General features: G+C 40.3%; 1 protein-coding gene across 2 annotated transcripts in view; it reads right to left on the bottom strand.

Annotated features, from left to right (window-relative positions):
• Positions 1-5,280: 5,280 nt before the first annotated feature.
• SLC39A11 (solute carrier family 39 member 11) overlaps positions 5,281-27,993 on the bottom strand; it is a 4,193,139-nt gene continuing 4,170,426 nt past the window's right edge. For both annotated transcript variants that reach the window (XM_044085146.1, XM_044085147.1), the window contains exons 9-10: positions 26,042-26,200; positions 5,281-7,263 (exon numbers count right to left, since the gene is read on the bottom strand). In XM_044085146.1, coding sequence (XP_043941081.1) covers positions 7,182-7,263; positions 26,042-26,200 — 241 coding nt within the window. In that variant the 3' untranslated portion in view covers positions 5,281-7,181. The remainder of the gene's footprint in view (positions 7,264-26,041; positions 26,201-27,993) is intronic.

Here is a 27,993-nt window from a genome sequence, read left to right as displayed (position 1 = left end):
TGTAAAAAGGAATTCCATCCTAGAGTAAAATAAAAGTGCCCTGGGTTATTTAATAAGATGTGCAGAAAGTGAATTAACGTGGCTGCTGGGTCAGAACCCCTGAAAGTTGTTCTTCATGTTGCTGGGGTGAAGGACAGTGGAAATGCACTGACAGCATCAGTGGTTTCTCATCTTTTACAATGTGTAGACGCATTTTCTGTACAGTTCCAGAAAAAAACACCTCTAGATTCCTAACAAATGTAGGGAACATGTCATATTGCTAGACGAATATTCATTACGAAAAATGCTTGTACAAACAGTCTCAAAAAGAAGGCACAATATGAAAAATCATAACCTTTATTGGCCTGCTTCTATCTTAGCATCAAGGAAATACAATATAACATACTGAAAACTACAGGGTCAAAACAAAACAGATTAAGAACAATCAACAAACTAGTCAAGTCTCTGTTTAAGTATTACACAGTAACATTTTCATATATTATATCTTGCTACTACAACAACTTTTCTCCACTGTCCACAGAGTCGGTAATTTAGAAGCCATCGGTCACTCCCATTTTAACTAAGATTTTGTAAGTCATTTTATCTATAATACTGCTCTACCTCACATGAGATTTGCCATGATCTTCGTAATTAACAATGGTAGGTTTATTAGGGCAGGTGTGCATATTCTTTATTATAATTTAGGTGGGGACTAATGAGCTACATACAGCCTTTGTTTAACTAAATGTCCAAAGGAAGAATTCGCTGCTTCTCATAAGGGTAGTTTAACCTCTCTGGGTCTCCCTTAAATATTATTTCATTTAATAATTTTTACTTAAATTTATGCTATATAAATGTGACAAAGTAAATGAAAAATATGCAGCAACCTATTACATGTAAAATGTGATACCAACTGAAGAATGCAGATACAGACTGAGTCGATTATTGGAATGTGTACCAGACATACACACAAAATAATTTACTGACTGGTGGGCATTTTTAGTTAGGAAAACAAGGTAAAGATTTTAAAACTATTCATTAAAACAGAAGTCTTCATTTATACATATCCAATACAAAATTATTACATATGTGTTAAAGAACGGGAAACCATAAATACTGAGAATAAAATTCTATGACTACTGCCATGACAAATACAATAAGGACAGAGGAAGAAAATGTCACCTCTGAAAGCAACTCCATGAGTGAAAATATATATATAATAACACTAACATTATGAATGGGGTGCAAATCATGAAAATAAGGTAATGCCTTTTATTTACTTATGTATTTATTACATTTTGGAACTGCTTTAAGATTTATTGATATAGTCTCATCTTATATCAAAAATAATAAGACATGGCACATATCGTGTATTTTTTTTTTCTGCACCCAATGTGTGGTATATAGAACACAAAAACAAACAAAGAAAATGTGATAATCTGTATCAAATTGCACATGTAAACATACTAATATTATAAAGTACTGTAAAGTCTTTCAATCTGATTTTAGAATAGTGGCTGCTGCACTTAAACCAAGCTCATGCTTTGATACAGTCTTAGGCTGAGATTCAGAGACATCGGCTGCAGCTGCAGAAAGTGTCTATCACAGGTAGGCCATGTGTATGCAACTGCAGAAAAAGCAATTCAGAGACATCTTTATCTAAAGTGAGGAATTAATTTAATTAATTTGCATGTCTCTATGTCACTGTTTATTACCACCTGTGCTAATAAGCACTTTCTGGTGTTAATTTGCTGCAGCAACATATGCATTGGTTTGGCACAGGCACCCCCCCCATACATACATATTCAAACATACACACACACACACACACACACACACACACACACACACACACACACACACACACACACATATACACATGCATATACTCTCACAAAAACTCTGTAACACATACACTCGCAGACAATTCCACGCTCACACAGACATCCATTCAACATTGCAAATCCCTCCACCAGCTCTCACTCAGACTCCTGGACACAGATAAACATTCACCTATATGCAGGCTGTGACATAGACAGACACATACAAACACTCACATCCACACGCATTCAGATATACATACTTACTTACACACACACACACACACACACACACACACACACACACACACACACACACACACACACTCAAATGTTCGCACTCTCAAACAGTCACTCAACATCACACCCCCCCACTCTTGATCAGATTCATGGACAAAGATAAACATTCAGCCACATGCATGCTTTGACAGTCACATGCACAACTACAATTTTGATTTCCTACCTAACTTGCCATCCTAAGACCATCCAGGCAGACAGACACACACACACACACACACACACACACACACACACACACACACACACACACACACACACACACACACATATTACAGTCATCCAACTTAATTCATAGCCCTGCAGACACACACACACATATGCCCGCACGCATGCATACACACACATAACACATGCGTGCACACACACACACAAACACACAGACACACTTGCACCAACACTACAAGACCCACTGAAGTTCGCTCCACTTACTTACAATGCAGTCTCCCCCATTGACTTGAAAGGGTGATCGTCATCTTTTGGCTTTGTTAATTAACGCAGCCAAGTGATTTCCTGAATCATTTGGCAGTGTAAAGGGGTATCTCTAAGCATCAGTTGCTACCCCCTAGATTGCAGATTGTACTGCAGCATGTGATTTTTCACCTCCCAAGGTGAAAAAAAGAAAAAAAATCTGGATAGTTTATTTGCTTACTCTTTTTCATCTAGGAATGTATAGCGATGAGACAAACAGTTCATCAGAGAAACTGTGTGTGTGTATATATATATATATATATATATATATATATGTGTGTGTGTGTGTGTGTGTGTGTCTGTGTGTGTACGTGTGCGTGTGTGCATATTTATGTGTGTTTGTGTGTGTGTAGTCTTTGAGAAACTATTTCTTCTATTAACATGTTGTTGTTTACTTAACCCTTTCAAATCTACACACACTACAGTGCTTTTTTTTTCATGTGTAGTTTCTTCAATTTGGCTATCACAGTAACTCTAATTCATAGAGTACATTAGCTACTTTAAGTGTATTTTAATACTTGTTCATATTTATATTAGAACACAAATGTGGCTTTTGTCAAGATGTTGGACAATGACTATGTGCATAATATATTATTTTTTTCAGGTATCAAGAAAACATGTTACACCAACATTAATGTACAATATAAATAAAAAATGGCGTGAGTGCGTGCATGTGTGTGCCTTCTGTGGAAGGTTGGGCACCGGGCTGGCAACTCGACACTGTAAAACTCAAATGCCAATCATGAGAGGACAGGTGATCCGCTGTGGCGACCCCTAACCGGGAAAAACAGAAAGAAGGAGAGAGAGAAATAAAAAAACAGCACAGAGGTGTTTTAAAAATAAAAATTAATATTCTGTAATATGATTAAATGGCAGAACTTGTAAAGAAAAGGGGTGGCTTAACAGAATGGTTCTAGATAAACATAAGACCGTCATCTGTCTGTAGAACTGTTGTTTATTGTTGAGAAGAAATGGTATAACTGTATAGAAGAGATGGAAAAGACATCTACAGAGTAACTTTTGTAGCCAGGTATCTGTCTGTAGCACAACGGTCTGGGGATAAGGAATCAACATGCTTAACCAAAGAGAAGAAGGAATGTCTCTAGGCAGCGTCCATTTGTGGGCAGACAATCAACATGTAGGCATAATTGTATTGGCCCAAGCACAGAAGTACCATCCTACAGATGCTAGTATCAGCATCAGTGAGCATGCGAGGAGAGCTCATCTCACTGTAGGCTTGCTTTCATAAAGTTGGAAAATGGAACACCTCCGTATCAATTCCCTCCAGTGATGTTTGCTCTTCCATTGTTTCTGTTCTGACCACATTCCTGTCTACCATCTCAGGGAGGCCCATAATGTTAATTCCACTAACTAACTTTCCTCTGACATGGCAACTGTACAGCAAACACTTGTCTGCAATATGGAAATAAACTATCAGGTTTTGTCTGGAATATAGACCAAGTATGCATACTTTGAGGGGAGGTAGGATCTATCTGGATTGTCTGAGGTGATATGCACCAGCTTACTCCTTATAATCAGGCAAAATCTGTGAAACAAAGTCATGGCATCCCGCAGAAAAAGCAATGAAAGTGCGTTACGGAAGAATCAATGATGAGCAGAGGAATGCAGCTAGAAGTAAACGTATTGTAAAGCAAACTGTAATCAAGGAAGACATGCTATACATGTCTGGAAATATACATCACTGCAGCAAAAAAACAATCAATGAAAAAGGAGGAAAATATGGCAAACGGGACTTGAGATAACCAGCAGTACTGAAAAGCGTGAAATAAAAAAAAGTCGTTACACAGAATTGTAGGTAAATAGCACTACACACAGAAAAGTAGAGTTATAGGCTAAACCAGTCACTGCTGCTATACAGGTTTCCTTCAGAATCACCCAGATATTCTCTATCTGGCATCATTAAACTTCAGTCACTGACAATGTTTTGATTGCTTCCTTTTCATAATGCAGCAGTTTGCTAGGGAGCAGGCCAAAGACACGTGAACATTCTCCTCTATCCTACTACAAAACACAGTAGCACTACTCAATAAATTCGGACTGGGAAACGCCTTACTATATATATTTTTGAACAAATATTTTAATACTGTTCTGCCCCCTTAGTACTACTGTCTGAACTACATTTGACCAGAATAAGTATGAGTGAATGGTTGTTTGCACAAAGTATACCACTGGAAGCTACAAGAATGTTACATCTGAAAAAAGTGAAATGGTTATGTACAGTTTTCCTGCAGATTTAGTTTGTTTAAGCAGTGATCAATGCATCTTGCAGGTGTCAGTACTGAGCATTATAATATATTTGTGATAATGGCACAAATTACACTATCATCTGAAATGTTGAAAATAAAAATGGCTTTGGAAATTTACAAAATTCAGATGTTTCAATGGCTTCATCTGAAGAAAGTCTCGATCCTCAAACGCTGTGGATAGCAGCATTCTGTTATCAAACTTAATTAAGTGATGTAGAACCCTGAGTAAACATACTGAATCCTTTTAATTCTATGTCTAAGCACACCATAAATATATCTGGGATGAAGAGAGCTAGGCTCACAAACAAGAACTTTACTGTGTCTGAGAGAGTCTCTAGTCTAATGTCAGGATAATAATATCATGGTAAGTTAAATGGGGCTATGCACCTGAGAATACAAACCAGAAATGACTTCAAACACAACTGAGTAAAATCAGAAAAAAAACCTTCAACATTTTAAAATATTGTTTTTAATTTAAATCTCTTTTCAAAAATATTAGCCTAAAATTATGCAAAACCAGTAAACATTGCAAATGCTTAAAATGCCTAACCATATTGGAATGGCCTTGAATGTGTAAGTGGTACCTCTTTGAAACTGATGTAGTTGCTTCTTCGTGGAGTCTTCTGCCAACAACTGAAGTGATTCCTGCTCAAGCAATCCCAGCATGTTATAGAAATGGGCAACACAAAGTTAGCAGGCAATCATAGCCAATTAGTTTTGATGGTATTTGGTAGCGACTTTTAGTATGATGTGCAGAGTCTTTTAGTTTTTGAAAGATAATGTGTTTTGCAATGAATGACCCCCCCCCCCCCCGTTACAAGACATGGATGAAAACACCACCCAAATAATCATATCTGGTATTGATTATTAAAACTGACGTTTCATGGTCTGCAGGAAAGAAAGATGGCAGGATGAAAAACATAAAAAGAAAACTTCCACTTTTTGCAAAGAATTACTGATATAACTGTATTTCCGCTGCTACTTGCACTATATTAATTTCATTTTATTTAACTCTGATACTGTGGAAGACAAGGGAACATGCAAGTAGACAGTGCAAGGGTGTCTGAATGACATGAAAGTTCCTTACTGTTAAAGACCTTGTATGTGTGTGTGTGTGTGTGTGTGTGTGTGTGTGTGTGTGTGTGTGTGTGTGTGTGTGTGTGTGTGTGTCTGCCTCTGTACTCGTGTGAGCATGGATACCTTTGAATACTCCATTACAGCAGTTATATAACATGCTTTATGTTTAGCCCCAAACTCCTCCAGCTTTGTTCTCAGAATTTATGAATTTTCATATTCCCTAGGAATGGATCCAATCTTCTGTATAAACTGAACCATTTCCTGTTTGCATATCACTGAAACTGAGAACTGAAATTAATTATTTTGGAAAAACTTACTACATCAATAATGGCTCCTAAATCCTAGATATGAATTCAAAATATTTTTTCAGAATCTGCGTCCCAGATAGTTAACATGGGTATAACTACATTTACAAAGGCATTAGGGAAGCTCAGTTACGAAAGGTATGTAGTGTAATACAGTTAGAGTGCGTGGCGAACAAAATCTACAATATAGTGATAGATAAATATAGCCTGGTTAGCATTTAACAAAAATGTACTTAACTCCTTAATTTATCAAGTGGAAGAAAAGGTGAAAGGCAGATGATCATGGCATTATTAACACAAGCCTTATTCAATCAATAACATTGAAAAAGAAAACTGCCCAAACACGACTGTCAATACTTTGCCTTTGAAGATTAACTCATTACATGTTTAGGCAACTGAGGCAGTGATTTAAAGCAGTCTAGGCATTTCACCATTGTTTTTAAGACATTCTGATTCCAACAACAAAGGCTTATGTTGCTCAGATGTTAAAGTTACTATTCATTGTGACTTCCTTTTCAGCCATGACACTGTCATGTTTTAGCACCCATGGGCTGCAGTTATAACAAACTGTATCACTTTGGCTGGTGGGTCTCACTAGTCATAAAAAGAACATAACTGCTCAGTTTCAGCAGAAAGAGATTTTCATCCTTTATAGAAAATACAGGATTTTCCTCTGAAACTATGGGACACAGATCTTGAAATCTGTTCTGTAGTGCAATGTGCAAAAAGCCCATTGTTGTAACCTCATTAGACATGAAAAAGATCAAAAGATTTATCCCCTGTAAACAACAAACATAACCAACAATTTGTCCAAATTCAAAGTTTAGCCCCTGTAAACAACAAACATAACCAACAATTACTCCATATTCAAAGATTAACACAAACTGGGTCCCATTTTTGTTCCCATTCTTCATTATCAAGTATTATCAGCAGCAGTCCATAGTGGTTTCTGGATGTTGAAGTTACTACTGGCCTAGCCCAACGTCCAGTGACATCATCACAACAAATCCAAGGATGGAGGTCCAGGAAGCTAGCTTCCCATTGCCACTGAAAGACAAATAGAAATAAAGGAATTAAGTGACAGACAGTATTAACTTGCTTTGTATTTTTTGTGCCCAACATGCAATTTCTGGTGCTCCTACTGACACTCAGCCCTTGTAAACTCCTTCTGCATTAACTACTTATATTTATCACCATAGCAATTCTATGATAAAGAACAGCAGCCCATATAACCCTCTTTTACCCAATCGATCTTGGCACCAGTATATAAAGAATGGTGCAAAGCCTAAGGTAGGATGTCTAGGGCCATATCAACAGTAAACTTTATCAGACTTTTCCCTCCATTGCTCTTTATTGGAGTAGCTGTTGTAGGGTGCTTCTTACTGGAATCATAGCCAAGACTGAATCAAACATGAGGGAGGGGTCAGGTACAGCAATGTGACTGTGTGTGTGAAGACTGGAATTTTTCAGGTGGCAGATAAGATGAGTGGTCATGGACTGAATGATGAAATGCTAAAAACAAATGCAGGAAGAGCTTAAAATAGATTCATTGAAAACCATGTCATGATGCAATACAGTGGAACAGAAGTTTTCTCTACAAAATCAAGGAAATACAATGAATGAACTATCTGCAGTTTCAGACATGCTGCCAATTGCTAAGGAAGTATGGGGAAGCAAAGATATTAGGACAGCACAAGGTTATAATGAGGTGTAGTATGGGAAAGCAAAGACATTAGGACAGCACAAGGACATAATGAGGTGTAAGTCAGCTGAGAAGTGAGAGAATGATACAGGCTACTGCAAAGACACAAAATCAGCTTACTGGGTAAAAGAAGGGTGCTGAGGATAAACTCTGTGAAAAGGAAGGGCTTCTGACTTGGGTGTAAGACAGAGAGGTCTTCACACTGAACAAGTATGTACTGTGGGACGAGATTATAAAATTGTTTGGTTTTAATACAGTTAGTATTCACTCTATCCTTCATCTGGAAATCAGAATCAAAAGTTTTATAAATGTTGTGAAAACTACTCTGTGGAAATACTGTGTTGCGTCAGACATAAATGCAAGATAAAATTTTTTTTTCTGTAATTTAGAAATATTTTGAGACTTTTCTTTGAAAGAAAACTGTAGATGTGTTTCAGAAGTGAGGAAGACCATGGATGACAGAACTATATGGACTAAGATGGTGGGGTCTGGATAATATTATGCATGAAAGAAAACAAAACTGTATATTTGCCTAGTGTATATAAAGTGAATGAAAAAACAGTGTTGTGAGGTATTAGAAACAGAACATACCAGTTTTCTTTGTGGGAAATTGGGTCATCTGATAAATACATGCCCATATAAATGATACAGCCAGTTTGAGAAAAGGGGCATACAGTAAAATAATGTAAACCAGAATGTTTGAATGTTAAAGGAAGGGGATCTATGGTATGACTGCATCTTTATTAACAGATGAAAATTATGTTGTAATGATAAGTTACTGATTTAAATACTGTTAAATATAATTGCATAGTTATACAGAAGAGTAAGACTCACAATTATGAGGAAAAACGAAATACAAAACAGATGGAAGCAGAAGGTAATTTGCTATTATTTGATACTGAAGAATTCAGAACCAGAAACAGGTATGACAGTTTGGGTACCGAAGTAGAGGTGGGGTGGGAGCAAAGAAGAAAATTAGGATTCAAAATGAGAAGTCATGTACCTACCATAACGTTCCATGTTAGTTGTCTTCTTCTCGCCCTTCTTTCTTGCTGGTTGGGTTTGGAGCCGACCCTCGGCTCCGACTCGGCCTATACTAAAGCTCGAGAGCTATTTACACTGGCTTGAGGCTACCCTATATCCCACAATGCTAGGCGCGAACTACCCAGATCTCGTTTGATAGCTGAAACTATAGCAATTCTGATCTCCAACATAAGGAGGAGAGGAAACCTCACTCGAAAGTCACCTAGACCTATAGCTACCAGTAAGGATAGCCAAGGGGGCAATACTGAGGCAGGAAGAAGATCCCCAAGGATCCTTAGGTCTGTCCAGGCTAGGGGGATGGGGGGTGGGACACAAGAAAGAAGGCGAGAAGAAGACAACTAACATGGAACGTTATGGTAGGTACATAACTTCTCAAAGTTAAGTTGTCAATCTCGCCTTCATTCTTGCTGGATAGGACCGCGTCCCTAGCACCTTCACCCTGGGTGGCTCATCGGAACAGACTCTTGAGAACGGTGGAACCAAAATTAGCCCAGCTTCGGGAGGCCATGTCTAATTTGTAATGAGAGATAAAGGTATGAGGAGAGGCCCAAGTGGCTGCCGCACAAATGGAATCTATTGGTAATCTAGCCTGAAAAGCTATTGACGTGGCTAATGCTCTAGTTGAGTGAGCCCTGGGCCTTGACGGTAGCTTTTGGCGTCTGAGCTGATAGATGAAAGTAATCACAGAGGTCAGCCATCTAGAAAGGGTTACTTTGGAAACTGGAAGGCCTTTCTTCTCTGCTGCATAAGATAGGAAGAGCTGCTCAGATTTCCTAGCTTGCTTGGTTCTATCCAGATAGTAACAGAGCTGACGATGAACGTCCAGAAAATGCAGCTTTTGTTCCGCTCTGTTGGCGTAGTTGGGGAAGAAAACTGGAAGACCGATAGTCTGGTTTAGATTTGCCTCAGAAGAAACCTTGGGTAAAAAGGACGGGTTAGTCCTGAGGGACACACTGTCTTTATGGAAAACTAGATAAGGTGGATGAATGCAAAGGGCATGAAGTTCTGGTACTCTTCTCGCAGATGTTATGGCGACTAGAAAAAGAGTCTTCCAAGAGAGCAATTTCAAGGAGCAGGAAGCCGCAGGTTCAAAGGGGGGAAGAATCAAGGAAGTTAGAACCAAATTTAAGTCCCACTGCGGTGGGGAGTCCCTGATTGGGGGCTTAAGCAAAAAGATACCTTTAAGAAAGGTTTTACAAAGCTCATGGGACATGATACTGGAGTCCGAAAAGCCTGCATGAAAGTTCGAAATAGCTGCTAACTGTACTCTGATGGTGGAGGAAGAAGACCCTGAGTGAAACAGTTTGGCTAGGAAGTCTAGGACTGATTGGATAGGGGCAGTAAAAGGATCTATATTTCTAGCTCCTGCCCAGAAGGAAAAATGCTTCCACTTGCTGGCATAAATCCTTCTGGTAGATGACTTTAGGGAAGCTATAAGTATGTCACGCACAGAATGGGAAATAAGGGGAATCCTGGCTAGGGCTGGAATTGGAGCAACCAAGCTGTGAGGTTGAGAGATTGGAGGGAGTGGTGCAGCTGTCCCGACTGATGGGTCAAGAGATCTGGCACTGGGTCCAGATGCCAGGGCTGCCCCAGGAGGTAACGATGCAGGAATGGAAACCATATCTGACTAGGCCAGTAAGGAGCAATGAGGATTACGGTGGTAGCTTTCTGAATCAATTGAGTGATTAATGGAAAGGGGGGAAAGGCATACAGAAGTCCCCGGGGCCAATCGTGGACTAGAGCGTCTCTGGGGGGGTGGCCGGGAAGAGAGTGAAGAAGTCGTGGCACTTGCTGTTTTGAGGTGTTGCAAAAAGATCGCAGCAAGGTCGACCCCATTTCTGAAAAATTTCTTCCACTACTGCTTGTTTGAGAGACCACTCGTGTGGCATGACAATGGCTCTGCTCAACCTGTCCGCTATGATGTTGGACTTCCCGGGGATGTGCGTTGCTATCAGAAACCGCTGAGAGGAGATCGCCCACTGCCAAAGTCTGAGTGCCTCTCGACATAAGGGATAGGACTTGTTTCCGCCCTGCTTGTTGATGTACCACACTACAGACATATTGTCCGTCTGAACTGCAATAGTCCCGATAGGAAGAGAGTCCTGAAGGGCTTGCAACGCTAAAAGTACTGCTCTCATCTCCAAGACATTTATGTGCAGGTGGCACTCGAAAGGTTGCCATGTGCCCTGGACTGTCCTGCCCTGAAAATGCCCCCCCCCCACCCGATCAGGGAGGCATCCGTTGTCACCCCGGCGACTGGCGGAGAAGGAACAAATGGTCTGTCCTAAAGGACTTGAGGGGAGACCATCCACCAAGAAAGGTGTTTCTTGCAAGACAGGGTTATTAGAATGTTGTGTGACATTGGAAGCTGTTCAAAGGACCACTGGGAAAAAAGCATCCACTGAAGGATCCGCATATGAAAGCGAGCTAGGGGAAGTAGAGTAATGGCTGCCGCCATGAGACCTAATACCTTCAGGACAAACCTGGCTTGGATTTTGTTGTTCTGAAGAAGGATGTGAACATGCCTGTGAATATCTAGAACTCTTTGCTCGGTTAGTTTTGCGGAGAGCCGGACTGTGTCCAAGGTGGCGCCTATGAAGGTAATAGGCTGACAAGGCGACAAGGCAGACTTTTCGAAATTTATGGAGATACCTTGCCCTTTGCAAGTATGAATGGTGTAATCTCTGGAGAGGAGAAGCTGACGCCTGGTGGTGGCAGTGAGGAGCCAGTCGTCTAGATATGGAAAAACCTGGAATCCTTGATGCCTGAGATGAGCCGTAATCGCTGCCATGCATTTGGTGAACACTCGGGGGGCTGTAGTGAGACCAAAGGGCAGGGCTCTGAACTGATAGTGACTGTCTCCCAGCCGGAAGCGGAGAAACCTCCTGGAGCACCTGTGCATCTTGATGTGGTAGTATGCATCCTGAAGGTCTACTGAGCACATCCAATCGTCCTGACCCAGAAGGGGTAGAATGGACTGTAGCGTGACCATCCGGAACTTCATTCTTCTTACAGACTTGTTTAGTCTGCTGAGATCCAATATTGGTCTCCAGTCCCGTCTTCTTTGGTACCAAAAAGAACTTGGAGTAGATTCCGGATCCTTGTTGGTCTGCTGGGACTGGCTGGATGGCTCTTTTTGTTAGCAGTTTTGATATTCTAGTACTGCTTGTTCCCTTAAACTGGGTGGAACGTCTGGGAGGGGTCCTTTTGGCTGAGTTGGGGTGTGGATAAAAGGAATTTTGTAACCCTCGGATATAATCAACTGTACCCATTTGTCTTGGGTGAGTGAAAGCCAGGCTTCTGGGTACAGTGATAACCTTCCCCCGACTGTCTCCGAAGGCGGACAGCCGGGCAGCTTTTCAGGGATGCTGGAAGGGTGTGTCAGAAAGAGACTCTCTGCTACCCTGATTTTGCGAACCTCCTCTGTCCCTAGAGTGGCATCTGTTATTGTCCCCCCCCCCTGCCTCTAGATGGGAACTGACCTCTTGCGTCAGGCGCGACCTCTTGTGGTTTACGGAACCACATTTTCCCACCCTTCTGACTCTTAGGGTATGGTCTAGACGGGGTAGAAAAACGGACTCCCATGGCAGAGAGAGTCTTGCCTTCTTGCTCGCATCGGGTCAAAGTATCCTTCACCTGAGGTCCAAACAAAGCTGAACCGTCAAAGGGGGAGTTAGTGAAGGATGCCTTAAAGGGGTCTGCAAAGTTACAAAGCCGCATCCAGGCGTGACGCCGTAAGGCCACGCCTGTGCCTGCAGCCCTACTCGCCCCATTGGCCGCATAGGAAATAAGCCGCATGGAGGAGTTGACAATGGAATTCAGGGTTGCCAGCTGGGAGTTTATTTTGTCCTGAGACCCCGCAACTGTTGGATTCTGTAAGGCCTAACCCACTTCTTTGAGCATGTCTCTTTGAAGGCGGGTGAAGTGGTACAGATAATTCAGCGACCGCATGAAAAGTTCGCTGAAGAAAACATCCGCTTGCCGTACCTATCCATAGTCCTAGACTCCTTGTTAGGAGGATGGACAGGTACTGAAGGATCAGCCAGTTCCTTCTTAGTGGCTGCAGCCACCACCATGGCATCAACCGTTTGTCCAAAGGGGCTGTTATGAATTTTGAAGGCCTCCGTGGGGTAGGTTTCATCGTATCAGGGGCCGTCCATGCCTTCCATGCCACCACTTCCATGAGGGGGTCAAAGGGCGGAGACACCCAGGAGGTGGAAGGGCGAGAGCCAAACGCCTCTAGGTAAACCGACTCATCCTCGGAAGGATTAAGGGTAGACCAGTTCCCCCTCTGCTTCAGGATCTCAAGGATGTCTCAAAAGGAGACATCCTCAGAGGGGGACTGTGGGGACCCTTCCGACTCATCCAAGTCGGTATCTGATGTAATGGACTCAGGGGAGTCCACATGCTTCCTCTTACATTTCCTCTTCTGAGGGGGTTCCCCTGATGGATCAGGGGAAACCTCAGAAGAGGAGGATATTCCCAATCGGGAAACCTGAGGCGTTGGATCTCTACGGTCAGGAATGAGAGGGTGGGTAGAGACCGCAGCAGGCACTACAGAAGGAGGAGCTGAGGGAGCCGACCGTGGCGCAGGCACAGGGGCCAGCATGCTCCTCATGACTTCAAAGACGCCCCTATCAGGCAGGGTAGAAGGTCCCCGCTCCGAAGAGATAAGGACCCCTCCCGGCACCGAGAGGGACGGCTCCGAAGCTGATGCCCGGGCTGAACTTACCAGCGCTGAAGCTCCGAGAGGGAGAATGGGGTCAGACAAGGGTCCGATGCCACTCACCCCCTCGGAGCCGACGAGGAAGTCCATGCACCCAGATCCCTCCAAGGATGGGACCACGGAAGAGACCAGAGCTGATGACGGAGCCGAAAGGTGAAGTATCAGCTCCGACGTGTCGACGGCCATGGCTCCCACAAGCTCTGGCTCCGAACTCAGGGGAAGAGTCGGAAGAGGAATCGAAGATGGGGTGGGAATAGCCACTGTCTGTTGAGAAGGGCTATGGAGCATCTGAGCTAGTGCCTGAGACTTAAGAAGTCTACTAACCACCCTCTCGAGGTCATGGTCCGAGAGCCTGGAAGACCTAGAGGAATGGGTTTGATGGCTCCGCTCCGAGAGTAAGTGAGACCTCAGAGCTGAGTGAACAGATTCCAAGGACAGAGACCTGGACCGTTTACGGCTAGCAGATGGCGCTGACACCACTATCGGCGCGACTGAGTCCTAGAATCATCGGCTCCGGCTCGAGCCGATGTAGAAGACTGAATTTGAGAAACGTCGACTCCAGCCGGAGCCGATGAGGAAGACTGTGTCTTGGAAACATTGGCTCCAGCCGGAGCCGATGTAGCAGCAGTCAGAGCACCACCAGTTGAAGGCTATGAACACGGAGCCGACGGCTTAGATGGCTTCGAAGGCTTCCCCGACAATGACTTGTTCGGGAAACCTTCAGGCTTTAATAAGCCCCTCAAAATTAACTTATTTCTGTGTTCCTGCAGGACTCTTGGACTGAATGCATGACAGACCGAACAAGAGTCCTGCAGGTGCAGAGGGCCCAGGCAATAAACACAAGAAGTGTGACCATCTGTCAGCGACATTTTCTGACAGCACGAGTCACACTTCTTAAAGCCTGAGACCCTGGTGTCTTTAGACATCCTAAAAAGTACAAAAAATACACACACACACACACACACACACACACACACACACACACACACACACACACACACACACACACACACACACACACCCTTTAACACAAGCTAAGTCAGTCACACAACAATTTAAACTGACGAGTTAAAGAAAGAGGAATAGGCCCAAAGGCCTAACCTTTTAACCAAATAAAGGGTTAGGATAAGGGATTAAAAGGGACTGGAAGGGGATTAGCTATGAAGGGAAGCTAATGGGATGGTCGCTAACAAAAAACTAACTGAAAATCTGACTAAAAGGGAGAAATTCAAAAATTATAATATCTAACCTGCAGAGCCGGTAATAAACGCACCTCGCAACTGTAAGCGGCAAACGAGATCTGGGTAGTTAGCGCCTAGCATTGTGGGATATAGGGTAGCCTCCAGCTGGTATAAATAGCTCTCGAGCTTTAGTATAGGCCGAGTCGGAGCCAAGGGTCGGCTCCGAACCCATCCAGCAAGAATGAAGGCGAGATTGACAACTTTTAACATGGAATGTTTTAAAAAGGGGGGAAGGGGACAATATCGATAAAATTTCATAAAAGAAAAAAGTTAAGACAAAAGGGAAAAATATAAAACAAAAGGTTACAGATAACATATTCATTCTGTCATTAAATGTGAATAGCTTGCCTAGTGATATTAGGTTAGTAATTTATTAAATTGTATACTGAAAACAATTATATTTTAGGTTTATTTTATTTAAGATACACAAGATGGAAAAAAAAGGAACACTATGCAAGGTTGCGGCCTAGCAAAAGTGTTTGGCCACTGGTAGCTGAGAGGAATCCAAGCCTAGCAATATTATTTACAGATAAACATATAAGAATATTCAATACAATAGCTACAAAATTTGGGACAGGTTTGTTTTTTGGACAGAAGAATAAGTGGTGGATAATGAGATAATTATTTATGGATTTGTGAATTAAATTAAAAGGGTTTGTTTGTGTTTGTGTCTTTCGGCTTTTCCCAGTTAGGGCTCGCCACAGCGGAACTCCGGTCCGCTAATGATTGGTAGTGGATTTTTACGTACCAGGTTACCAGCCCTGACGTACAACCTTCAACGAAGGCATGCCCCATTCATGTATGCCTCCACACAGAAGATGCTCTAGCTGAGAATCGAACGGGACAACGTCTTGCTATGAGGCGATAATGCTACCGCAGCACCTTAAATTAAAAGGGTATTTTTTTAATTAGTTAATTGTTGTTGGTAAATATGCAAACAGCACTGGTGGGAGACTTTAATTATGATATTCATAAAATAGCAGGGATACAAATGCCATGTAAGGAATTTTTTGAAAAAAGAGATTTAAAGCTAGGAAGAAAATACAAATATGTTTACAACACAGGAGGGGTAAGAATTGAATCTGAATTTTCTCTTTTCTAGAATGATAAACGAGCTTAAGGGGAAGGAAAACAAGAAGAGTGTAGAATATACTTATTGGTTTGCCATTTGGGAACAGCTGTGTGTTTTCAACAGGACAAATAAAGGACAGGATTAGGATTTTACGGGAGGAACATGAAACAATGAATTCATTTTTATATACAGATTTAATCAAACGGTATTTATTGGTTAAGGAAAGTTTAAGAAAGAATATTTGAGTAAAGAAGCATAAAAAATAGAAGAAAAGAAGAAATGACTGTAACAATAATAGAAGAATATGATACAAAAATGGAGGATATTTTCATTTGCAGAAATACAGAAAAGTATAGAAGAAGAGAAAAGAAATGAAGGAAGTATAAAAACACAAACATCTATTCCAAATGAAAGAAGAGCTGACTCCTTATTAGGTAAACATGTTAAAAGAGAGGAGAATATAACAGAACTTTTATATGATGAGAACGGAAAAAATAGTTACGTTACAAACAAAGTGTGATTTCTTGAGCATCAACTGCCTGAGGTACAAAATGCTGACTATGACAACAATGAACGCTGATCTCCATGAGCAGTCATTGTCAGGACGATTTCTAAGTGTGCAGTGGCATAGATGCCCTTTTTTGGGGAGATTTCTATTTTCTTTGAGTTGGTGTGATTGGTTGGTATTTACATTTGGAGGGTGTGGGGGGCTTACAAGTTTAGTTTTTCAACATTTTGAGGTTCAGGGATTCTGATTGTCATGGATTTGGTGTTTGATGATACAAAATGAAAGTGTAAAAGGAACATACAGACAAGTCAAAATTATGAAAATAACACATGAATGTACATTGGATGTATATGATCAAGGGAAAAGAGAAGAGGAATCAGGTAGAAAAAGATATTACATGCAAGACTTGAACTTTGTATTGGGTTTTATATAAACCAGTGTTCATACAATGCACTGGATAGGTTATATTTTTATAAGATTTGGCAGAGAGATAAAACAATTTCTTGGATGATATGAATGAATTGTTAAAATGGAATTAAAATAAGAAAGAAGAACAAATAGTAGTGCTGTATAAATGGAATAAATATTATAAGGGAGAGAAAAGAAACTGGAATCTTATTTTATTATGAAATACTGATTACAAACTTTTAATGAAAATACTACAAATCAGAGTCATGAAGGGCCTAACAGATATTTTGTATGGAGGGGTATTACAGAGTGTCAGGGCAGCATGTGATGGAGATGATAATTATGGTTAGGAAAGTCACAGTGGAAATAACCTAACGGTTAAGGTGTTTGCCTTACAAACACAAGGTGCTGGGTTTGAGTCCCACAAGGTATAATTGGCTAAGCTTAAAATGGCTCGCAAGGGCAGTTAGCTTAGTACTAATCTATGAACCTATATACAAAAGAGAGGTTAGAATAATTGAATTTGAGACAGCAGTTATTTGATAATTTAAATCACACAAATGTTTGGGAAATATTATAGAGTTATGGTATTGAGGAGAGCTTTATAAATTTATTAGGTGTCATTTATGAAAGTTCCAGGGTTAAACTGCTACTAAATTGATGGGTAAAAGTAAATTGATGGGTAAAAGTAAGAAAAAATATGGATGACAGAAGTATACAGAGATGCCCTGTAAGTGAGGTATTACTTTGTTTAGTAATGAATGATGTGATATACAGAAGTGCAGGAAAGGTGAAATGTGCAAGGAACGAATCAAAGTAGGAGTGCTCATTCCAAAGGTTTTAAATTAAGCAGACAATGAGGTACTGACTGATAAAATATGTTTTGAATGCTGTATTTGTTGAAAAAAGAGAGGAAGTTAAGGGGTATGCAGTTACGTATAAATAATGAAACAAGTAAAGAATTTGGAGATATTGTTAACTTGGGTATCATTTACTTTATAACGAAAGATAGCAAAAAATCAGGGATATATTTTGTACAACATGTAGAAGATAAGGGATGAGGTGATTCAGAAAATTGAAGAAGTTTTACATTTATGGAAAATATTTAGTATTTATTTAGTAAGAGGCATTTAATTAATGAAACTTTGAAGGGGTTAGCAGGATATTTGGTAAGTATGTATATGTTAACTGTAAAAAAGGAAAGAAAGAAAAAGAATTGGAAAGGTTTTAATTCCTTCTGGGTTCTGAAGATTAGCCCAGTAAAGAGGACACAATTATTTATAGTAGGGAAAAATATAGAATGGGTTTGTTGCATTAAGTATTTTTTTTAGCATTGCTGCATAAGTTTTTGTATTAAATTAAAAGATAAGGATGACAATTTGTTGGGAAAAAATAACATAAATATAAGTAATGTAAATATAAAAAATATTGTAATAGTTTGTGTATGCATAAGTGGAAGAAGATTTTAAGCTCATAGGAAGTAATATTGTGAAAGTTAAGTATGGATAAGTGAAAGAAGGTTATAAGCTCATTAGAAGTAAGAAATTATCAGGAAATATTACATAAAGAAGTATATGAATTAGAATAGGTTCATAGACAGGTACTAGGCTATCGGCCCTGGGGCCTATATAAGCCTAGCCAAAAAGGTTCCCTGGCTTTCGTCACCCAAGAAAATTATTTTCCTGTGCCCCTGTCAAGCAGTGCTGCAGAAGTGATCCCTGGGGTGAATTTTCTATTTCCCATCCAGTCGTCAAGATTTTTCTTAGAGGGTCAATGAGGAGCTTTGCTTGACATGAATGGGTAGTTTGTTTCAGAGTATGGGAAGTCTCTGGGACAGGAATCTATCCCTCCAGCATGTTCTGTTTATTGTGGTGACAAAGTTTAGGTTCCTAGAGCATGTGGTTCAGAGAGATTGGGATTTCTTTAAGTGTAGCATGTCCAACAGCTCTGGGTTTGACATAGCTTTGTATGTTAGGCAGAGATCGCCTCTGAGTAGGCGATATGCAACAGAGTAGAGATGGAGATTTTTGAGACGGTTTGCGCATGGCATCTGTTTGAGGCTGGTAATCCTCTTAGTGAGGTATTTCTGTGGCCTTTCCAATTGCTGTAGGTATCTTGTGAGATACATGCATTGTAATCTATAATGGGTCTGATGAGGGATGAGTAGAGAGGAACAATGACCTCTTTTTTTCTAGAGGAGAACCCTTTTGTGATGAGGTGTGCCACGTAGAAGGATTTCCTGACTACTGTGGTGATGTGGTTATCAAAGGAGAGATTACTGTCCACCTATGTCCTGAGGTCTCTTTTCACACTTTCAGTGTTTAGTGAGCTACTGCCTATGTGGTAATTCATGGATACTGAGTTTTTCCCAAAGGGGATGACAATGCACTTCTTGGCATTGAGCTTGAGGCCATGACTTTGACACCAAGCATCTGTCTCTGTGAAGCCCTTTTGTAGAATGTCTACATCATTATGTGATTCTATTATGGCTCTCAGTCTGCAGTCATCTGCAAACTTTGTTAGCCAAAGACCTTCTGTGTTGGCTGCACTTCATAGAAGTTGATGCCGAACAGGAGGGGACCCAGGACCGAACCCTGTGGTACTCCACTCGTCACTGGTCTGAAGTCGGACTTGGAGTCAGCTACTTTTACTGTGTGGGTTCTGTCAGTGAGCCAGTTGGCCACCCATCTTGTGACATAGGGATTTATGCCCAGTTTAGTGAGTTTATCTATAATTCCAGAATGGGGGATGGTATCGAAAGCCTTGGCGAAGTCATGATAGGCTGTGTGCACTACCTTGCCCTTGTCTACGGCTCTAATGACTACTTCAAAGAAGTCAATCGGGTTTAGTAGACATGATCTGCCTTTTACAAACCCAAACTGAGTGGGGTCCAGGGTTTGGTGGTTACCTATGTCTTTGTTTATAAGCTCCAAGATGATACATTCCATGGCCTTGCAGACCAGGCTCGTGGGACAGTAGTTTCCGGGGTCCGTGGTGGCACCCCGTTTGTGGAGTGGGATAACCATCGCTGTGCACCATTCAGTAGGCACATAGCCTGAGGTGAGGCTATGACTGAATATGGTACTTAGGTGGGGTGCCAGTTCGTTCTGTAGTTCGTGCAGTATGCAGCCTGGGATGTTGTCTGGTCCCATGGATGCTGTGTTCTTGGCTTTGGAGAGTGCAGTCTTTACTTGTTCATCCATGATTACAGGAGCTTTGTATTTTTCTGGTATTAAGATGGGCCCTTTGGAGGGTGAGAGAGGAGTAAAGATAGCACTGAACCTATCTGCCAGGATTTTGGCAATATCGGTTGGTTCTGTATGTTTAGAGCCATTGTGCTGTAGCTCAGAGCAGATCTGAGTGTTGCCATTGAGATTCTTGACATAGCATAGCATAGCATAGAGGGTTAAGAAGACTGTTAGCTGTAGTTCCTGTGGTAAAGGGTTTAATTCCTTCAGTCCTCATTTGTCTACTGTGTGACCTTGAAAAACTTACTTAGCTAGACATTGCTCCCAGGTCACCCCTGAAAAGGGACTGTTCGTCCGGTGGGCTTAGCTGGTTAACAAATTATTATTACTGAATGGGATGATTTTTGTTGTGAATATCTTTAAATAAATTTATAAGTGAAAGGAAAAACTTAAATACAAACTATATAATGAAAGGAAGTGTAGGTGAAAACTTGTTAATGCTGAAAAAGATGGTAGGCTTTTTTAATGGTATGTATTAGAGTAAATCAATTTTGGGAATATGTAATAAAATGTATAAAAGAAAAGTAATAAAGAACATAAATATGGATCTTATAGCGTATTCTGATTGTAAAAAGGAATGGGATAAGAAAGTGCAGAAATATGACAAAATATTTTTCAGGAGGTATGGTTTATTTTGGTAGGAAAGATTCAAGAGATTTTATATAATACAATAAAAGATGCAGTTTGAACAATGCAATTAAAAGTCGAAGTGTTAGCTGTGGCAAAAAGAGTTGGGGTTGACTTTTTCTGATGAAGTTCTTTGTAATTATTAAATGAAAGCACTACGAATCGTCTATAAGGTTTGTTGTGGTCTTGTTGATATGATAGGTGTTGTTTTTGGTTTTTAGTACATGATTGATCACCTGCTGCCACAACACCAGCATTTCATTTGTTTTTAGTTGCGATTGAGAGTTTCAAAAAGTATTTCTGTTTCCGTTATGTGGAATGTAGTTATGTATATCTATGTAAATATCTATACAAGAGAATATAAAGTAAATTTAGTTTATAATGCATGATGTAATAATGTTTTATATAATGAGGAATCCCTGCCTTGTGGTATACACATTACTGATGTTGGCCCACATGTGGCATAGTCTTGTAGTGATATAATCACAGTAGTGCCTTGATGTAAAGACAGTAGTTCCAGTGACAGACATACCTTTTGTTGATTTTCCAACTGCTTTTCAGCCATAATTGGTCTGCCATATAGACTAAGTTCACTGACCTTACAGCCGTATGCCTTTTTTCACTAAACTGGGTTTACAGGTATAATATGGGATCTACATTGTCAGCAGACCAGTAGCAACACTGCCCCATGAGCGCCTGGGCAGAGCTATGATTTTAAAGCAAAAATGACTCATCTTCTAAAAAGCAAAAAAAAAATAACCAGGCCAGAACATTTTTCACGTTATGTACCAAAAGGGAAATGTATACCATAGCTTACTGTATGGCCTTTGGTGAATCTGGGCAAACAGCAGTATTTGTCATATTTTGTAAAAAGTAAAATATTAACTTTATTTGTTTTAATATTTCACCAAAGTAGAGCTGAGTTTGAAATTCTGTCTTCATAGCTGCAAACAGTTCTTCTATAAAACTATCAAATATATGCAAGAGTGCTGTTACAGTAACCTGGACACCATCTTTATGACTATTTCCAGAGTACTACCCTCCCAAGAGTCAAAACTGTAGTCATGGGTGTACGCAAGGCAAACATGAGCATCTCATGTAAATTTAAGACACTATATTAGAGGAACAAAATATCAAAGCCATGTTTACTTTTGATACAACTGAAAACAAAGCATTAAACATGCATTATAATTCATATATGCCTTTTTCTTTCATTTAATCTAACACAGATTTACTACAGAACTATATTACAAAAGTGTTTGCAGAGTGCAACATATGAAATAAAAACTTTAGTAATGATGCAGAGGTGTTTCAAACTGGCTCTGGAGAAGGGTATCTGTGATGTAACTGGCACAGTATAAAAACAGATCAGATTAACACCATATTCCAAAGGATAACAGTGATAAGAAAGTACAGTTGTGTAAGAACTTACCATAACAGTGAATAAGATCCCTGTTGCAGTACTCCTGACGTATGGGTGGTCATTGCTAACATCCAGCCAGGGTACCAAAGCTTTACCTTCCTTAACTTGTACATCCAACACATGACCTCAGTTTACATGTGTAGGGGTATATAGATGGATATAGCAGCAAAGATTCTCAGACTATCTCCAAGGCAGTGGCCTGAAGACTACAGAGAGGGAGAATGGTCAACTAGGAGGGGTGTAGCTCAAACTGGTAAGAAAAGTCCTCAGGGCCCATGAAACACAGCAAAGGGAGAGAGGAAAACCAAAGATTGAAGTGAAACAGAAGAGGAGCTGGAGGGTGGGAAGGAATGCTGCCATAGTGATCAGTAGGACATCTACTGTTACGGCAAGTTCTTACATAACTGTACTATGTCCTGACTGAAATCCCTGTTGCAGTATTCCTGACATATGGGTGATTCTCAGGGCTGAAAGAGGAAGGAACGGAGGTTGATCACTGCGTAGAAATGTTGTCCAGCAGTCTGGATAGGACTCACCTAGCAAACTCTACCCGAGTTCTGGAGAAAGCATCAATTTTGTAATGTTTGGAAAAGATATGTACAGAGGATCAGGTGGCTGCCTCCAAGACAGACCTGTAGTCTATTCCTTTGTGGATAGTCCATGAGAAAGTCACTGCCCTAGTGGAATGTGCTTTATGACAGGAAAGCAAGGTGTTACCACAGTGTGACTAACAGAAAGAGATAGCCTTAAAAATCTGGGCTGCAATAGTTTGGAAACTGGCGGGTGCAGCTCAGGGGTCATAAAAGATACAAACAGCTGGTCAGTCTTTCTGCAGGATTTAGTTTTGCCAAGGTAAACTCTGAGTTGCTTGTGAATGTGTAGAGAGTATAAGATCCTTTCTCCCTGTTTTGGGGACTGGGAAAGAAAGTGGGAAGGTGAATAACCTGAATGACAGACAGCTCGCTCATTACCTTAAGCATGAAGGATGGATTAGCCCTGAGAGTCATCTTGTTCTTGTGAAAAATAAGAAAAATGGGGAATGGCCATGAGAGCTCATTAATCAGAAACTCTTCTGGCAGAGGTGAGAGCCAAGAGGAGGATGGTTTACCAAGTGCAGAATTTTAGAGAAGTGAAGGAAGCTGGTACAAAGCGAGGCAAAATCAGCTTTTCTGACACAACTAAGATTCCAAGGGGCAAAGCCCTTGGTTGGTTAAGATGCAGGTTCCCTTGAGGAAAAGCTTGACCTTTGGCCTAGACATAAGTGGAAGGCTAAGAGGGAGGCAAACATTGATAGCTGACAGGTGAAATTTTATGGAAAAGTAGGCCAAGTCTCACTGAAGAATTTCACAGAGGTATTGCAGTACAGCAGGATCCTGTGATAAGAACGGATCTTGATTCTAACTATGTTTGCGGTACTAATAGGAAAATTTTCTCCATTTAGCAGTGTAAGATTTTTCACTGCTGGGTCTCCTGGTCTCTTGTAAGACTTGAAGTACCTCTTCAGAGAAGAGGTGTCTTTGACTGATTAATATCCTATCATCCATACCCCTGTGAGAAGTCTATCCACTCCTTCTCCCTAACTGCTGAGGGACAGGTCACATGCTTAGTCTTTTGTTTTTTTTTCTTTTAGGCATGACATCCACCTGAATGAGACACAGAGGTTTGAAAGCATATCTGACCACTATTAGAAAGCCTGGGATCTCTTCCCTAACTAAAATTTGAGGGATGCCATGCGATCCTTCAGAAATGATGAGACACTGTTCCTCAGACATATCTGCAGTCTGTAAGGGCTGAGGAGCCATAACAACCCTCACAGGGGTCTCAGTAGCAAGAAACCGAGAAGTAGCCTGACATACCGCAGGTTCTGCAAACTCAGCTGGTATGCCAAAGTCAGAACATTGGACTGCAGATCCATTTGAGGCCTCAAGTTTTTTTATTTGGTGATAAAGGCAACTCTGAGGATGCAGAGTTAGCCATCTTGGAATGGTCTAAGCATTTAAGATGTTGGGACTTGAGAAAGGTGTTGACAGTAGAACGCCTAGACATAAGTGTTTTTGTAATGAATGATTGACAGACTGAGCAAGATTTGTGATCATGTTCCAGACGTAGACAAAAAAGACACTTGGTACACAATCTGGTATTTCAGAATCCTGGTGTGCCTTACTGAAGATGTAGCAGGTCCTCATACTACTGATGTAAAACATCAGCCATGAGTGGTCCTGTTGGCACACTAGGCAGTAAACAACACTCACCAGTCAGCACCAGTGCAGCTACTGAAACTGCCAGACAAATGCAGCTTCCATACAATGCAGCACTACAAATCCAGGCACCTGAACATGTATCCAGATTCACTTAGTGACACGAAGATAGCAGTCTTTGCTTTAATTACTAGGATACATCTACTTTGCATGGCTTAAACTTAATCAGAGTAGGCTAGCTCTGGCAAAAATGGTAAGAGTATCAGCCATTTTTATATACGGAATGGTATCGCACTCCTTAACCCTCCCTTGTTTGCTTCTGCATCAATGCGCAAAGCAGCAACAGAAGGCATATATATCAATGTGAAGGCAGATGAGGGCCTAAATCATGCACAGATAGCTGCATATTTTTGGTGCCATCTATTTCAGTAGCTGCACACAAGTAAGATCATGGGTATTTCTTGCTGTTAGTAATGTCAATGTTGTTCCAATTATTCATTCTGTGATTCCCCCAGCCTATCCATTTCCACACATTGTGCCAGTGTGCTAGGCACGTGTTCTTGTTGCCTCACAAATGCCTATCAAGTGTGACTTCTTGGTATTGTGTGGTTTACCTGTGTTGCTCTACAACACATATGACTCTTCTGGGATAAACCAAATATCTTGTGCTCATATTGGCTATTAAGCAAACAATAATGATCAACACCATGTGCAATTACTGTGTAAAAAACTCCTACCCTCTACACCACTGCAAAGGTCACCATCATGACTGCAGGTGGTCTACTGTACAGCTACCAACCTATATCAGGGATTAAAGTTGTACGCATGATAAAATATACAACTAGCACTAAGCAGCTTAAGTTCTGCATTTTGGTTTGAATCAAGATTGTGCAGCCTCCTCTCTGATTTGTTTTGTCTACAGACGTGTGTGTGTGTGTGTGTGTGTGTGTGTGTGTGTGTGTGTGTGTGTGTACACTTGGTCACCAGTACTGCCATACACATGTCGATGTAGTAGCAGCGTTGTTCTCTTTGTTATATTTATATTAATTATTACTTCTCTTATTAAAGAGGTGGCAGAGATATGTCTGTCTCTTTCAGGCTATGATGCATGCTATATATTACAGCAAATAACAGTATGGTAGACTTCATTAGTTTTTGTCCCAGACACTTCCTGTGGTTTATATACACTTCCATTTCACATACGCTATTGTTACTTCTTTGGTAAATACAGTGATAACATGTTTTAATGTGCTAATACAGGGAAAGAACATTTCCAATATGATGGCCTTTACCTGACCAGAAATCTAATCATACTATAATCTAGTGCTATAACACTCTTGGCCTATGGCTAAGTTTCAGGTCTATGGTATATCTCATGTTTCCACAGAAGGTAAAAGGGTCCAGAAGAGAAACATAAGAATAGTCAGAAACATAATTTATGTAATTCCAAGGAATTATAACTCTCATCACCAATCCAGGTGCTGATTAGGCTTTTATATCTATGTTTAACAAGTCCCTGTCAGTAAATATATTAATTTTATGATCTGACCATGCATCACCACAAGTTAAAATAACAGTCAGTATTTTACCATTTATATATTGCTGAAGATGAATAGTCTCCTCACCTGGTTTGTGCTTCAGGTATGATGTCATCCATGACAACATATATCATAGCTCCAGCAGCAAAAGCTAAGGCATAGGGGAGCAAAGGCTCTGCGAGGGACACAGCAAAAGCACCAAATACACCTGCCAAGGGCTCCACCATGCCACTTAGCTGTCCATACCTTTAAAAGAACCAGAAAGTCCAATTTTACCAAGCAAATTATAAAAAGAAAGTTGCAACAATGCCTGAAACATAAGACCATAACAATTTCAAATAAGTTATCAGGAGTGAACAAGAGCTAAGTTTAAAACTAAGCAGAATAAATTCCATGACTTGTTTTTAATATAGTCTGTACATGAACTACAGCACCTGAAATGTGATATATAATATTATGTATTTCTTGAATATTAACATATTTTGAAAGCCAGATTAGGAACCATCAAGAATTCTCTTTTTTCTCTTTTATTATGATTTGTTTTAGATATTCTGTGTTTTTTATATTTGATTTCAAAAGTTTCATGTGTATGATAAAACACAAGAACCAGAAGTTATACTGAATAAAAAAGAATTTAGAAGTAGAAAACAAATTAAACAGAACGTTACATTGGAAAAGATATTCAGCAATATAATACCTCAAAGAAATATATTAACCAATGCCAAATATAAATCAGTACAATAAATGGACAAATAATACATTTGGCTGCAGAGGGCATTAATACAGTAAAACATGTTACAAAGGCATGCCTTAAGTAAGGACCATCCCTTTATTGTAAATGATGCAACTGCCCCCTTTCACCTTACTGTACTAATACTGAGGGGTCTTAAGAATACATTCTATACATAGTTCCTTTTCTACTGGAGAATATTTATTAATCTACTGCATTAACCTAGACACTGTAAGCTATTCTTTCGGTTGCTGTCTGTCCCCTTTCTGCTACTTGTATCTAACTCCTGACTTCTACATCCCAATTCCCTGTCTTCTTTCTCCTATCTGGGCTGGCCTTAATTCTGTCTCCTTTTGCAGCCTCATACTGCTGTTTGACACATTATCTTGTTCTGACTCCTGTTCATACTATCTTCTCTATTTTTTTGTTAATATTATCTATTTTTTTTTTGCAGGTAGTTTTTAATACTGCCACTGTTATAGTTGTGTCCTAGTCTATTAATACACGTTTACTTACCTTTTGCTTAGCCTGTATTTTGGTTTTCACGCAGGACTCTGATCCTGCTCCACTATGCTTTGCTCTCTACCCTACCCCCATTCCTCACCCCCCATCCCTGACATCAATTCCTTTATACTGGTGTACCCCTCCCTATTCAAATTCCATACTATCAACAGGACCACTAACTGCAGCAACATAACCATCACAATAATAATTTCTGATAGGATTTCACCCCTGTCACCCACAGAAATGTTACAACTACCTCATCTGCTCTTCATACCATTACACACACCTAAATTTCATTCTCCGTGCCCTTAGTTATATTTTATTTCTTATACCTCTGACTGAGTTCAAATATCATTAGTACTCATCCATTTCTTTTCTCCTTATCACATAATTATTTATTTTTATTTTATTTTATATTTGTTGACTGGGATAGTCCGACTGGATATATGTCCATTTTCAGTGGAGGCCCAGGGAGAAAAGCTCCACATACCAAAAAAGAGACAGTACAAACATCACTGAATGATAAACTCAGGCAGACATTTTTAGAAAAATATAGACAAAGAATACAGGCAGATATAAATATACACAATGTGCAGACTTACATCTGATTGGCAGAGACGTATCAGAAAATGTGAACATAGAATACAATCAGATTTCATAATTTACAGTGCTTAGACATTCAAATGCTATGAGGCATAGATACTTGGCTAAACAGCAGGTTAGGTAGCAAGACATGTATGAGTGAAGCTGTTAGGTTTAGAACAAGAGCACAGCCAATGAGATGTGAGGTATTTTTTGAGTTCTC

Source organism: Protopterus annectens, chromosome 10.part0 (genome assembly GCF_019279795.1).
Source record: "Protopterus annectens isolate FY-2018-M chromosome 10.part0, PAN1.0, whole genome shotgun sequence".
Classification (NCBI taxonomy): domain Eukaryota; kingdom Metazoa; phylum Chordata; order Ceratodontiformes; family Protopteridae; genus Protopterus; species Protopterus annectens.
Note: the sequence above shows the minus strand (reverse complement) of the source record. Positions and strands in the feature narration are given on the sequence as shown.